At 39.4% G+C, this 15,803-nt stretch overlaps 2 protein-coding genes across 4 annotated transcripts in view; one reads left to right on the top strand and one right to left on the bottom strand.

The window, feature by feature from the left end:
* The window catches only part of LOC120431584 (autophagy-related protein 16), a 128,012-nt gene that overhangs the window by 73,959 nt on the left and 38,250 nt on the right, over positions 1 to 15,803 (bottom strand). The window lies entirely within an intron of this gene.
* LOC120431567 (uncharacterized) overlaps positions 1 to 15,803 on the top strand; it is a 137,830-nt gene that overhangs the window by 98,082 nt on the left and 23,945 nt on the right. For both annotated transcript variants that reach the window (XM_039596678.2, XM_039596684.2), the window contains exons 4-5: positions 8,009 to 8,384; positions 11,981 to 12,141. In XM_039596678.2, the coding sequence (XP_039452612.1) occupies positions 8,023 to 8,384; positions 11,981 to 12,141 (523 nt within the window). In that variant the 5' untranslated portion in view covers positions 8,009 to 8,022. The remainder of the gene's footprint in view (positions 1 to 8,008; positions 8,385 to 11,980; positions 12,142 to 15,803) is intronic.

Below are 15,803 nucleotides of genomic sequence, written 5' to 3'. Positions count from 1 at the left end.
GTTTACATGATTTCGAACCAAACTGCATCTTTACTTCAAAATTGACGAAATTACATATGGGACGGACTAGCTTCGAGGGGCAGTACAGTCCATACTCGATTATCCGAAGGCCTCGGAAAAATTTCACTTCGGATAATCGAAACTTCGGATAATCGAATCACGAATTTTTTTTTTCGTTGTCTAATTTTTGATTGTCGAGCTTAGGTATGACCCCTAAACTACGCTAAAATGATTTAGAATTTTTAAATCCAAGATGGTGGCCAAAATGGCGGTGATGCAATATTGAAAAATGCATTTTATTTTTTAATAGGCAATCAACAACTCAAATTTGACTAAAATGGGGTCGTAGAACTCAAATTTTATGTTTAAAACAAGAAAATAAAAAAATACGAAAACTTTTTTTTTTGTTCGTGATTCGATTATCCGAAGTCCCATACAAACCTTCGGATAATCGAACTTCGGATAATCGAAACTTCGGATAATCGAGGCTTCGGATAGTCAAGTCTGGACTGTACCGCAATATATTGGAAAAAAACATATTTTTTTTAAATATTTGATACTTAACCAATCAAAATTTTAATTTTTTAATGGAAATGAAAGAGACTGCAGACAATTTCCCGAAAATTGTCCCGTGCAATTTTTATTTTTTCAATGATATTATTTCTTAGAAATTTAACTTTTTTTAAACGAACAATTGTTTAATTTTTTGCTATATGTATTTTTGTATTTTTTTTAGTTTTCAACCAGAGAAGATTTAATTTAATTTGTATGAGTTTATTCAATTAACATGAGCTTTCTTCAATCTCTGACAAGATTTTTTCAATTATCTTTTGTGGATTTTTCATTCCTTCTAACAACTGCAAATCATACAAACAACATTTTCATTTTTCAAAAGATGAGCAGCTCGCTGAAAATTTCAAAAGCAATTTTTAAGTTGCTTTCTGTGAGTTTTGTTTCAAGCAAAGAAAAAAATTATTAAAAAAAAAGATGTTTAAAAAACCTCCTCCCTCTATTTTTTTTTCCAAAAAATCAGGGTGCAAAAACATATGTATGAAGATATTAATTGTTCATTAAAAAGACATGAACTTTAGAATACTGATTGTTTTTTATTCCTTTTTCGTTTATCTGCAGAGATTGCTTTTGATAATTTCTAAGCAATTTGACATTCTCCCAAAATGAACAGTTATTTGTGTAGTAATTCTTTGTTAAAATCCTTTTTGTAGTATTTTGAGTTTTCAACCCGAGAATATTTAATTTAATTTTGAGCTTTCAATTCAATTATAATTAGCACTTTTTAAAATTTGACAGGTTTTTAAAATTATTTTGGTGGATATTTCCATTCTTTCAAACAAGAGCAGTTAATAAAAAAAATATTTCAGCGTTTTACATTCTTTAAAACATGAGCAATTCGCTGAAAATTTCAAAAGTTATTTTTATTGATTTCGGTGAGTTTTGCATTGTTTCAAGGTGTAAAAATGTTATTCAAAAATATTAAAAAAAAAAATGTTTAGAACACCTCCTCCATCTAATTTATTTTTCAGAAAATCAGGGGCAACAAATGTATAAAAATATATTTTTTCATTGAAAATACACGAACTCTACACTGAAAACAACGTTTTACTCCAGAAAATTAAAAATGTAATTTTTTTAGACTAAAATAACTGTAATATTTAAAAAATAATTGAGTGATTTTTTGATATTTTTTTTATATTTTTAGAACTTTTTAAAAGTAATTCAAAGATTTTTGATTGTTTTTGTATCCTTCTCCCGTGTAAATTTTCCAATCATTAATATGTTGTCTCTAAATTTCATCATTATTACAAATGTTGGCTCTTAAACAGTCAAAAATTGGGTAAATTTTAAAGGTTTGAAATAAGAATGCTTCCTCTTCTATCACGTAATATTACCTAAATTCAGACTGCAAAATTTACTCATTTTAGCGGTTACAAATTTATCCGACATATAAGATTTACCCACTCCAAAAGTAATATTACTATGACTTTATTTACTGTGTTGACTGTACTTCCGATTTATGGCTTTTTGGAGTATACGCCACTTGAAATCTAAATTCTTTTTATGTTGCACATTATCGTTTTTCATTAAAAAAAATTAAAGCAATCTCGTTCCTTATTTCATTCAAATTTAATTCCACATTTTTTTTTTTAAATAAGGTACTTAACTTAAAGTAAGAATGTTCGACCAGCAAAACAAACCAAAATTGTTTCCCATAAAAAAAATGTTTTTACCGACAACTGATTATGCATTCCACAAAAAATGTCATCCCCGAAATGCAAATGTCCCACATTATTAAAGTGACATCAAATAGCCCCATAAAACCCATTCAATAGCTGTTAGCAGGGTTCATTATTCGAAGGTTAGAAGCTATTACCATTATTATTGTTATGAGGGAAGCCACTTTACGATCACTGCGTCGTAAATATTTAGGCAGGTCGTTTTTGTCGCTGCAACATCCATTTGGGAATAACACTAAAATTTGATGAACATTTAACTTCTAATTTCCTGGGTTTATTTATAACTTTATAGATTTCGGTTTCGGAAAAACTGGCGGCCTTATCTCTGACTACCTGGCTCGATGCCGTTGGTCGCCAGCCCACACACCTGTGCTTGCTGAACAGCTTTGTCCAGATTATCGTTAAATTTTATTAGTCAAATTGTATCGAATCGCTACGATTGAAACATAATTCCTTAATTTATGTTCGAACTGGACTAGGCGCTGCAGTGAAAGTTTACGAGTGTCATAATCTCCGATCGCGATGATGTAACACAACTGACCGAAATTACTCCAAAACGTTGGGGGATCAATGACTTGCCCCGGCAGCATCCGAAATTGCCTCAATTATAATGATTTTGACGGTGCGGCGCGCATAGATTGTATCGAAAAATAATTCCACGGACCAACCCACGCGTTTGAATATCTGATGCTGCGACTATTATCGACGACGAAAACTGAGATGTTGGCGAGCCTGTTGACGCGCGCTGAAGTGCTACCGCGCGCGTCAACCCACTTCTTACAAGGGAGCGAACATTTCCCAAGAAGCCGCTCCGCCGTCATCACGATGGCCCTCCGGGAGTCCGGAAAGTTTCGCGTAGGCGGAGGTATCACACCCGCGCAATCTAGACTGATCCGCTGGGAAGAAATGGTCGTCCAGCGAGCCAGCCTGAGATAACATCCCCCTCCCCACTTTCGAATGCAAATATTTGCTTTTCAATTACCCTATCGCGAACTTTGGCGTCTTCGGGAGGATCTCAAGCGAACTCTTGGGGCAATGGAAATGGGAAAATTTCGTGCACGGTGCAAGTTTCGCGAAGAGCTGCAAGCGACGAGGTGGTGCTAAACTTTTCGCGGGCCAGCGATTGTTGGAGGTGATTTGTTTTTATTTTTTGCCTCGTCTATGATAGGCATTGAACTCTGGCTGATTTCGAGGAGGTTTTGTACCGTGGATAGGTGTTGGGTTTGATCTATCATATTTTTTTCGTTTGCATTCGACTGGTCCAAAGTCACCCCCTTAGACAGGTACCACCCTCGCTCACCTTCCACGAAAGCTCCCATTTCTCCGTGGCGTTTCGCGGACTCCATGGCGATCATTATTCTATTATCATCCGGGCGCGATTATTAAATCGCAGCGCGTATTTATGGCACGTTACGGCGCAAGACCCCCCACCAACCTCGCCTGCCCCTCCTTCAGAGGGGACGGGGCGACAATTGCACGCGATCATCACCAGGGGTGAAAATTGACGGCTGAATGCGACTCCTTGCAGCCGCCTCAAGAGGGGGTCCCCCCCTCTCGACAACAGTCATGAATTTCATTGCGAAATTATTATGATTAGTGCTGCTGCGGCAGCAGCAGTCCAAAGACTTCATTCAAGAAGACGTCGAGAGCTCGACGACGTGCCAATCGAGAGGTGCGTCATCGACGACGACTGCTACAATGTCTGAGGTGATTCGCACCACCGCGGCGATGCAAATTGATGGGAGGGAAGGTTCGGAAGGCCAATTTGAGGATGAATTTATGACGAGTCAGGCAGAGGTCTGGTACGACCTGTGAACGGAGCCGCAATTGAGTCATTTTGAATCCGGCGAGAAATGGGTGTTTTGATGGAGTTGGGACGGGTCGTATAGGGCTTGTTAACACGTGACCCTAAAGGGTAACCCCTCCCTGAGGGTAACAAGCCTGGTGGGAGGACGTGTGAATTTGTGAGTTTGTCGATCGGGAAAAGTGAGCTTGCGCAAGCTTTATGACGACGAAGCATGCATGTTGAATTTTTATGATTAGACAAAACTAAATTTGCAAAATAACCAAATAGATCAAAGAATCAGATTGTTCAAAACAAATTGTGGTACTGAAAATAGCAATCATTTTCTACTTTTTTTTTAACAAAAAAATCATTTCAGAATTAGTAAAAAGTGACTCGTTGTACCTGTCTATAATTTTTTGAAAAACATTCTTCTAAAATCAATTCGGGGACAGAATTTTAGAGCTTTATGATGATGTTCTTCTACCGAGAAAAATGTGCATATCTCAAATTTCAAGTTAATTTTATAATGCTGAGGCAAAAAGTATAGTAACATGTTTTTTCAGAAATTCCATAAGAAAGTTTAAATTCAAAATTTCAAAATGGCCCAAAATTGTTCAGACGGTTCTTTAGCCTTTATAAGACACCAAGGTTCTAAATGATAAAATTATCGAGGCTCGATGACGATAGTTCTGTCGTTATCGCCATTTTTATTCACTAAGAATAATTTTTTTAAAAAAGGTGGTAAGTTTCAAAATATAAAAATTAAAAATTGTTCCAAAATACCGTAATTTTTAAAAAGTACTTAAATTTTCGTAATTTGCAATATGGGTATCAAACGAAGCAAATTTTATTATGCTTTTCACATTATTAGATATTTTTTTAAATACTATTTTTTTACAAAATACCGTAAATTTTCGAAAATACTCAAATTTTCAAAATTTGCAATATGGGTATCAATCGAAGCGAAATTTCGTATGCTTTTTCACTATAGAGTAATTCCATGTCAAATAGGGAATCGGTTGTACCCGACCCACTCCGATTTCAATGAAACTTTGTAGACATGTTATCCTATGCTTATATAAGCAATTTTTGTGTCTATGGAGCCAATTGTACCCGAAAGTAACATTTGAGAAGGGCGTAAGTGTTTTAAATATTTTTGTATTTCGTAATTTAAATATTGCTGTATCTCGAAACCGTTGCATCGTATCACAAAGTGGTCAAAGACAAACTTGTAGGAAATTTGACGGGCTTTCCGAAAAAAATACACTGAAAGAAAAAAACAATCCACTTTTATGAGATTTTTTGATTTTTAAATTTAAAAGTCAAATTTGAAGGTGAGCCCACGATTTTTTTTCGTCCAAATTTTTTTGAAAATAGCCTAAGATGAAAAGACTCACGAAAAATGCAGGTTGGAGCAACTCACCTAAAAAAATACAAAAATCATTTACTGAAACTGTTTTTTTTTTTCAAAAGTGCTCTAAACATCAAAATTTTCAAAAACCGAATAAGAGAGTCGATTCTCCAGACAATTTTACATAAAAGTCTCCATATTGACCATTGTCCTAAGTCCAATCCTTGTAAATTTACAGCGGTTTTAAATTTTTTTTTTTTTTGAAAAAATAGATTTTTTGATGGTTTTTGGCAATTTCTATATGACAGGCTTGATTTTTCAGTCTCGAAAATATTTTTACCGGAAAGCTCGTCCAATTTCCCATAAGTTTTTCTTTGACCACATTTCAATTGGATGTATGGGCTTACAGATATAAGCTAATTTACTATCCAGGTTACTATACCACACTGAAAAAATATTATGTTTTCAGTTATGAGCAATGTAATTAGAAAACATTTTTTTTTTAATAATTAAAAACATTTTGTAACTGGTTCAGTTATGCTTAAACACTATTTTCAGAGCAGAAAATTAATTTTAAATAGTTTTGAGTTAGTTCGACTAAAATTTGCATTTAAATTTTAAGGTCTTTAAAAAAATCTTCCCCTTGATTTTTGAGCCAATTTCGACTGAGGTCGACATCAACTTTGAACAGTATTTGCAATGGCCTAATTTTTAAATTATTCCACACATTTTACCTATTTTTCTTGCAAAATATATATATTTTTTAAATTCAATTAAAAATTAACATATTTTAGTTTTTTTTTTAATGAAGACAATGAAGTTATCTTGCATTTTCGACATACAAATTCAAATTATTTGGAAAATTATCAGCTTATTTCAAGGATTTCAAATATAATTTTATTTCCTGAAAATGACTTTTGGAATCCTTGGTCAGTAAATTTTTTATGCTTTTAAAATTCAGAAACTTTAAAAAAGAAGTAGAAGCTTCGGGAAACTAAGGTGACACTCAATTTTTCGAGGAAGTATAATAGATAACAACTTTTAATTTTATGCAAACCGAGTGTCCTCCAACATTCTTAACAGACATTACAACATCAGCTCCTGTAAATCTTCAACCTAATGGGGCAAGGAAACCTGCATTCCAAACCTGCACCAATTTTGACAAGAGCCGACCTCCCACCAGAATCAACGTTCCGCGCTCCTAAATGGCCACCTTGCGGCTACCGTTCCTGCAGTGTTCCGCCATAAATTGGCCACAAACTACACAAATATTTACACCGCTGCTGCTACCAGTACAATATTTATAAGCTGTTGGGCTGTTGCTTCTGGGACCTAGTCAGAACTAACGAGGTCCCCGAAATGGTACGACGTGGACACGCCGGCGGCCGTGCGAGGAAGATGTATCAGGTTACCATTTAATAATGGTCCGACCCCCGCCGGTGGTGAGCTTTCAGAAGCAGCACATGTTATGTATCGCTTGGTGGTCATCGATTTTTACATATTTTTCCACCGCGATGAGACAGAATTGAAGAACATTAGGGAGAAGGCGCGGGCGCGCGCCCTCGCTCGTTTGTTCTGGCAGAAGATCTTGTCGACCTGTTGGGATTAGCCGTTTAGGGACCCCTCACAGGACAAGATCCCAGGCGCGCGCAATTGGCCTTTTGCAAATGACTTGTAGGGGGGTGGGCCGGTTTTCTGTCCAAGTTGGCGGGGAAAAAATGAAAAATAAATTGCTACTGGTCATGGAAGCTGCGCTTCCGAGGATGAAACAATACTTGGCAGATAACGAGGCCCTAATTGAGGCCGAGGCAGTGGCCGGGGTTCCTTTTTGGGGGAAACCTCCCGGGTTCGAACGGGAATTTCTCGCGGTATTTATGCACATAAATATCCACTCGCGAGCGCGCGCCCGCTCACATCTCATATTCAATGTCAAAAGTTTATCCCTTACAGCTACTTGTACAACATCTCGGGAAATTTGTTATTCTGGTTGTAGTTTTGCACGCCGCCTACAACGGCTTCGGACCACATTCCTACAACGTGTTGCCTTCGACGACGCTCCCTTCTTTGGCGTCCGTCCGACCTTACCGGAATAGATCCAATAATATGATTTAATTTTTGTTCGTTTCTACTGGCAAAACAAACATGACGTGGGGGTTCCACGAAGATGCGTCTCGGGCCTGTTCCATTCATAATTAATAAAGTGACCTCGTTATTCCCGCTTTGGGATCCCACTTTCCTCGTGGAGTGGTGCCTCCAACTCAAGTCATCCTCCACGCTGAGCCCGCTAATGTACGCCTCCTTCTTCGGACGGAAACGTGGTTCTCACGACTGTCCCCGGTACCAACCAACTACCGTGTGTTCAAGTGGGCGCGATTCACAAGCCATGTCGCGTCCTTTGACAGACAAGCCTCGGCGGATCTTGAATCGATGAATCATCTCGCAAAGAGCGCGCGCGGGAAATTATCAACGCTGCTCCATCATCGCAACTGCGCGGGGCGTAATGACGACTTGCACCCCTCCAGTTTCTTCCCAACTCCCGGTTGACAAATTTAAAATTGATTGCTTGCGGACTCCACCTAATAACACACCAATTATCTGCTCCTTTCCCCCTTTCCGCAGAACTCCACTCCAAGATGCTGCCAAGATCGTTACACTCGACGCTGCTAGCGTGTCTGCTGCTGGCGTCCGCGCTCAGTATAGAGGGCGCCAAGCGACGTTCCCGACTGGACCTGCCCATCTCGAAGCCTGCGGAGGCCCCACTCGAGGATAACCTGGCGACGGCATCGGGCGGCTCGGATCCGGCGTACGACCGGGCCGAACCACCGGCCGCAGTTGTGGCGACGTCGGCGGCACCCGCTGCCGCGCCCAGCTCGACGGAGGTGGACACGGCCAACAGTTCCGGCAGCGGAAGCTCCGAAAACAGCTCGCAGATGATCGACGAGTACACCGACGAGGACTGCGATCCGGACTTTGTGGCGTTCGAGCTGGTTACCGGGTAAGTGTTTGGAGTAGTAATAGTTGATTGAAACTTTTTTCAAGATTTATATTATAAATATTTAATTACTTAAAAATAGTTTTGAATAATTCAATTGCGACAGACTAAAGCAAGAAATAAAAATGTCTTTGAATTTAACATGTGGGATCATTAGGGTGACAATAAAAAATCGACCTCATGGATAACCCCTGATTCGATTCCTTAGGCAAAAATAAGTACCTAGCTGTGAAAGTTTTGAGCAAAATCGGTAAAGGTTTAAGGGTCACTTTCTATCGCTAATAACTCGTCAGGATTAACACGGATCGTTTTGCCGTCTTCGACAAAGTTGTTTATCATACATTTTTACATATGACTTGACAATAGTCCGAAATATTTAACACCACCTTTTGGTGAAATTGGGGGGTATCTACAAGAATTTTCCAAAAATTTCATTATTTCTTGTCACCCTAGGGATCATCCATAAACCATGTGGTCTTAAAATACGTCACACGTTCGTGGTCTGGACTTTGTCAGAAACATAAATTTCATATAAAATTTAAAATTTATCATTCTGGATAAAATCGCTAGATCGGCTTTCATTTTCTTTTATGCAATTTTTATTCCTCGCAATACGTTAAATTTCTTCACAAACAGCTGAAATTTTTTAATCAAATTTTGATGAAAACTTGGATATAATTTTTAAATTTTAAATTTCTATTCCTAAGAAAAACTGATCCATTAGTTGGGAAATCATACCGATTCCTACCAAATTTCGATTCCCCCGATACCAAAAGGAATTTTCTCGGAAAGTTTTAACATTGTTTCAATTACATTTTTTAATCTTACCGGAGTATCAGTATAGGTACATTTGGGATAAGTAAATTCACTTCGTAGGATAGATTTCTTAATTGCGCAAGCCCTAGTTGTAAACGAAGCAATTTTTGTTCGGCTTTTAATCCAATAGCCTTATTGCCATAATGCTTGAGATGTTTTATGTCCATGACATACAGTTTTTCCAAACAACACATTTTGAAAATTCAACAAGAACTCTTGATCAAGCTTTTCTGAATACATTTAACTCGCAGGATAAGAAAACATTACTAATTAAATGTTCGAAATTGAAACCAAAAAGCACAACACTTTTCGATAGGTAGCTTACTTTTGAAAAATTCCTGAACGACTATGAAAATTATGTATTCATTCAAATTCAAATTTTGATTTTCCCCGAGACTAAAAGGAATACATTTGGTATATATATTCACAATATATTCACTTCTTAGTATAATTTTCTAAATTTCACAAGCCCCGGTTGTAAACGAAGCTATTTTTGTTCGGCTTCCATGAAGCTTGAGATTTTTTATTGTTAACAGTTTTTCCAAACTAAAATAAATATAAAATTCACCTTTTTTTTAAACACATTTTTAGATGAAGAATCAAATTTTTAAATCAACAAGATCTCATGATCAAGCTTTGCCATCTCAGAAAAACTAAGTACTAAGAAAAACAAAATTTCAGAAAATGTCTTATAAATTCAGTTTAAAATTAAAAAAAAAAAGTTTAACTAGCAAGATAAGAAAATTTTATTGTTTAAATGTTTGACATTAAAAAAAAGTCAACACGTTTTGAAAAGTAGTTTGTTGTTAAAAAATTATCAAACAACTTTGTCTAAAATATATTAAAACCCAAATCTGATAATTTTTCAACAAATATGTTTGCATTTACTTTCTCAAGGATTCATCATCAATTGATAAATATATTAAAAAAAATTAAAAAAAACATTGCAGTTTTCCTAAAATAATTTGAAGATAAAAAAAATATTCAGTCAATTGTTTTATTTACAGTTAAAATTGCATGATATCATGAAATATTTGTAAATAAATATTTTAACGTTTTTTTTTAATAAAAACGTTACTTAATCCAGGTGTTTGGTGCCTTCCTTACATTCATAAAGTCAATACATTTAGTAAAAATAGCAACATTCCCCCTTAACATGTTTAACAAATCAACTTTATAACTCATTTCTTTTGATAGGGTTAGCAGACCTTCAATATTTCTGGCTCATCAGCAAGATCTGATAAAAAGCCTATCCAACGATAGTTCGCATGGAAGATTCAGACAATACTTCTATCAAATCCGGCCTCCAAAAAGTGTATAAATAACACTTAAGTGCTTATAACTTTTGATAGGGTTGTCAGATCTTCGATGTTTTAAGCTCATTTGAAAGGTATTTCAATTATCTAACTAACGACGGGTTGCATTAGGGACCCTGACATCATTTTCATTGAAATATCTGAGATCCGGCCTCCAAAAAGTGTATAAATAATACTTAAATGCTAATAACTTTTGATAGGGTTGTCAGATCTTCAATGTTTTGGGCTCATTGGAAAGGTCTTTTTAATACCTTTCTGAAATCTATAACATGGTAGGTTTTCTTGCAAAAAACACCCTTTTTACAATCTTCCGGACATACGCCAAAATCGTTTTTTTAGCATAACTTTTGAAGTACTTAACTAAACTTGCTGATTTTCAATAGAGATAGGACCCCAAGATGGATCGAATGAGACTAATACAGTCAAAATCCGTTCATCCAGTCCGGAGATAATCGAGTGACATTTTGTTGTCCACCCACCTACACACATCCACACAGACATTTGCTCAGAACATGATTCTGAGTCGATATGTATACGTGAAGGTGGGTCTACAAGGTTAAATTAATAAGTTCATTTTTCGAGTGATTTTATAGCCTTTCTCAGTAAGGTGAGGAAGGCAAAAAGATGCATTCATTTAGCTGTCAATTGCGTTTTGAAAAATTTAATAATATTTCTGCAGAAAAAAAGTGAATTAATGTTAGAGAAAAAATAACTAAGCTTATAAAAAAATCTCGGTTTGTCAGCAAAATTCCGGAGTTTTTTCCAGGTTTTCAGAAAATCTTAATTATAAAAATTATAACAACTCAAAGCTTTGATATCTCATGGCATTGTTGCATAATCATAATCATCAAAAACAACAAGGTTGTGTCTACGCAAGTGTCTATTAAATGATTTATAGAAAACAGGGTTCGTAAGTACTTGTAAACCAACTTTAACTGGCCTTGCATAAATCCCAGCTAAGTTCCCGTTACTTTTGTCAGAGTTGCCTGATCGTGAATATTTTACGCCGAATTGATTGGAAACAATTTCAAGATAATCGAGTGACGTAGTCGAGGTAAGTCGTCGACTAACAAGTTTTTTTTTTTAAATTAAATTATTTAAGCCGCCCTCCTTAAACAATTTGACGCCCTCAGCAGAACCCATGAGAAACTTTGCATTTTGCAAATTTGATTTTATACTCACATAAGATGTCAATAAAATAATCTTGTAGAGTTTCCTTTATTCTTACCTGGAAAGAAAAAGAGAAATTGATTAGAACGATACACCGATATTTATTTATTTTTGAATAAAAGAGAAGACTAATTGTCCATAATTATTTTCACATCAACTTGTCGATGATTTGATGAAATCAAATGTTGGAATGATCAAGCAAATAATTAAATTTCATGAAAAGTAAACAAAAATAATTCATCGACATTAGACAATTAACCAATTTCACATTTATTTCCCTCTCCCCGCTCCTCACAGCTACGTCTTCTCCGCGCCGAACAAACTGCTCGACTCGATCCCCGGAACGCTGATGCTGACCGACTGTCTGGAGGCCTGCCAGAGCAACGATTCCTGCTCGTCCGTCAACTACGAAACCGGCCTCTGCGTGCTGTTCTCGTCCAACTCTGACAAATTGCCAGGTATTTTTTTTGTTTCGGCGCTACCCTTTTTTGTGCGAATTCCGATATCTTAAACCCACATTTCGGGGCCCCATTACTCAATCATCATTAGGCTTCTGGGGGGAACCCGCGCAGGTGATTGATTCGAGGTCACACAAAGTCGTCGGGGAGTCCGCCGTCCAAAGCCGAAATGGCTTTTTAAGCAGACAGGATGGGAAATCGATAATGAGGATAAATGATGTCAGGAAAGGTTAAAGAAGCGACGTCGTTCCGTGTCGTGTTGCATCTGGCGCGGAGGTCGCCAGCTTGTCTGCGCCTTGACGACACGCTCGCAACGGTTCCGTCCAGATGTAACACAAGAAGGGTGGGGAGCTAACTTCTTTAATCGCTAACCGTAAAGAGAAAGACCCCACAAAGCAGCTCGGCTGTGTTAGCTCCGCGGGCACCTCCAGCCCCACCGGAGGGGTCCGTCTCTTAATCGTAAAATAATTAGAGATAGTGCGCTTTAGCGATTTTATGGAGTTGAGCGCGCGCGCTCGGCTCTGTCCCGTGGGATGACCACCCGTTTGTGCCGCGAGGTTCCCAGGAGAACCCTGTGAAACTCCCACTCGGGAGTGACCTTTGATTCCAACGGCACGGCAGCCGAGACCGAGATCCGCTGAAGCTGCAGCAGCATCATCCACCATTACAGGATAATTAAAATCGTTTTCCAATTGAATTTCCCCTCCCCTGTACCGGTGTGGAAAGTGGGGAGGTCGCGACGGAGACATACTACATCCCGAACCCGGGTACCTTGCCGGTGGCCCTAAAGGGCTAAAGACTCTACCTTGGATGACGACGGTGCTGGATTCGAAATTTATTGCCATGTTACGTGCGGCCCATTGAAGTGTACATAAATAAGCACGAATTGGCTACGAGGTGACCCCCTCCCCCGGGGGTCTCGGACAAGTGTGAACCGTTCAATTGGTTACCTCCCGAAAAAAAGCATCCCCACATGATGCATCACCCGAAAACGGCCATAAATCTCAAAACCAGCAATTAATTCAGGGAGGCCGTTGTTGTAATACGACCCCTCCGGGAAAAGGCGCGCGATAATGAACCCGTTAAGGTTGATCATTAGTCGCGCTGCATCTACCTGTAGAAAGCCCCAAGTGCGGCGAAAAACAATTCCAGATATGCACGCTTAAGCCACTGACCTCCGGTTGTAAATGGACCCACATTCCCGGGACGCTCTTTAGAGAAAAATATGGGAAAGTTGGAGGTCGTGATGAGCGTTGGACGTGACACAGTTTTTCACTCTCCACGCGGGCTCGGTCGATGCATCATCCGGCCCTGTCTGCTACCTCACCACCTCACCGCCGCTGTTTATCGGACAAGTGTACCTATTATTGTTCCCGATACGTTTTATTTATTAATCGACATGCCTGCTGATAGTTTTCGTTCCGGAACCCCCGGCGCCCTGGAACGCGCAAGGTCCAACCTGTGTGTACCGTACCGGAATAGCCGCCACTTCAAACTCATAAATTTACCATTACGTTTCGATCTGTGATCTTCGCAAGGGGCTCGCGCACAAACACACTCTACTAGGCAGTACATTAATCCCCGTGTACTTGGGTGTACACGGGTTCTGATCGTTGGAATCTGCTTCGGGGCTAGGCGTACCTACCAAGTTTGGATTGCGACAGGGTTGTAGCCACTGTTTTATGTGCGTTTAAAGTAAAGCATTCGGTGCGGTATGTCCACGCATCCTTCCTCCCCTGTGATTTCTGTGAAATGTGATCCGTTCACAAAAAAACTCTCTTCGGTTTAAGCAACGCAGTAGGCCTGGCCGCTTTAATGAGTAGTATACAATTCATTCAATTGAAGCGTGTTCAGGGAGTCCCAATCTATCATACCTTCAAGAAACTGAAGCTTTTACTGGCATCAACTTTAAAAATGACGAGTTAGAGATCGCTTGTTCAAGGTTAACCTTCAAACTTGGGGCGATTGTTCTACAAACAATTCTCGAACCCTACACAGCAAAAAATCCGATGGTAAAATCGCATGCAAAAGCATGCACATCACCTTTGTGAGCAAAAGCATGTAATATTGTATGAGAAAACGTGTACACAAAAAGCATGTACAAAAGAAAAATAAATAAATTTTGCACACCCCAAAAATAACATCAATCTGGTGAGAGTCATATCCCGATTACCAAGTCTGCGCCCCAACCGTTTCGGCTATCTCACCGTCTTGTAAAAACTGTGTTCAACGCCGATGTACCAGTAGGTGTCCCGTACGTCGTATACTGAATTAACTGTATGCGATGTATGGGGAACGTACAGCTACATCGGTGTTGATCCAACTAAATTCACAGCGGCGAGATAGCCGAGATGGTTGGGGCGCGGACTTGGTAATCTGGATATGACTCTCACCAGATTGATGTTATTTTTGAGGTGTGCAAAATTTATTTATTTTTCTTTTGTACATGCTTTTTGTGTACACGTTTTCTCATACAATATTACATGCTTTTGCTCACAAAGGTGATGTGCATGCTTTTGCATGCGATTTCACACAGATTTTTTTTACTGTGTAAGTAAAAATCAAAATGTATAAAGAGTTCAACCCTGCCAAATCACGCCCGAACAAACAGAGCTAGAGTCCATAATAAAAGAGTACCCCGCTAATACACCACCGTAGAAACATCCCGAAAAACAAAAACACCCCGGCGAGCCGCGGTTGCGACCTAAAACGGCAGCCCAGCCTGGTCGTGGCGCGGCCCCTTATCGTGCTCGCAGAGTTCAAACGCGCCATAAATTATTACGCTAGAGCGAGCGCGCGCGCGCGCGCCAAGAATCGGTTCACATATATCTTGTTCTGCGCGGCGAGGTTCCCTCCGTGTGACGGACGTGATTTATAGTAGCTTCGACTTCGATGGCCGATCAGCTGGTCAGCGCTATCGCGGGAAGTTCCCCAAGAAAGGGACACTTTCACTCGCGATGAGCAAACAAACACGATTCAACATTGTAGAGGTTCGATTCTTCCGAACGAGACCCCTATAATGGGCCAGCCTAATGGCAAGAAATTCCTGGCGGCGTGAGTCACCTCGCTGGTTAAGGTACCGCCAAACGGCTTGCACGGATTCCGGTTGGTAACGAGGACCCGCGCGGTTCCCACCGTCTGTCATTGATTGGTGCATCTCTTCCGATGTCGTCGGATTGGCATCCGTCCATTTTTCCCGACACCGACTCACCCCCTTTCTACACATGAGGGATATTGGAGACTTGCGAAAATTAATTAATATTTCGTAATTTGTTTCTCCTTCCTTTCTGCGCGAAGAAACGCCAACTTTCATCACCTATTTTCCGCCGCTACCTCCTCTTTTGTCACTACAGGGCGAGGGCACCTGGGACACCGCGGCAAACCCACAAATGGTCAGAGCTTGGAAGTGCCGCGCAGATCTTGGGAAAACACGATTTTATCATTATCTCTATTGGGTCCCCTCGGATTTTTTTTTGTTTGCATCCCCGGGAACCTCCGGTCGGATTCTCTCGCGGGCGCGGGAATGTCGCTCAGTCTCGCTGTCGTGAAGTCCGGGACTCAGAACCGAGGGGACCTCCGCCGCCCCGAAGAATGTTTTCTACCCGGGCGCGACATCCCGTCACAACGACTTCGGCTACCAACCGAAAAAAAAACCGCCACGG

The sequence above is a fragment of the Culex pipiens genome, chromosome 1 (genome assembly GCF_016801865.2).
Source record: "Culex pipiens pallens isolate TS chromosome 1, TS_CPP_V2, whole genome shotgun sequence".
In the NCBI taxonomy this organism is placed as follows: Eukaryota; Metazoa; Arthropoda; class Insecta; order Diptera; family Culicidae; genus Culex; species Culex pipiens.
This window is presented reverse-complemented; position numbering and strand designations above follow the sequence as displayed.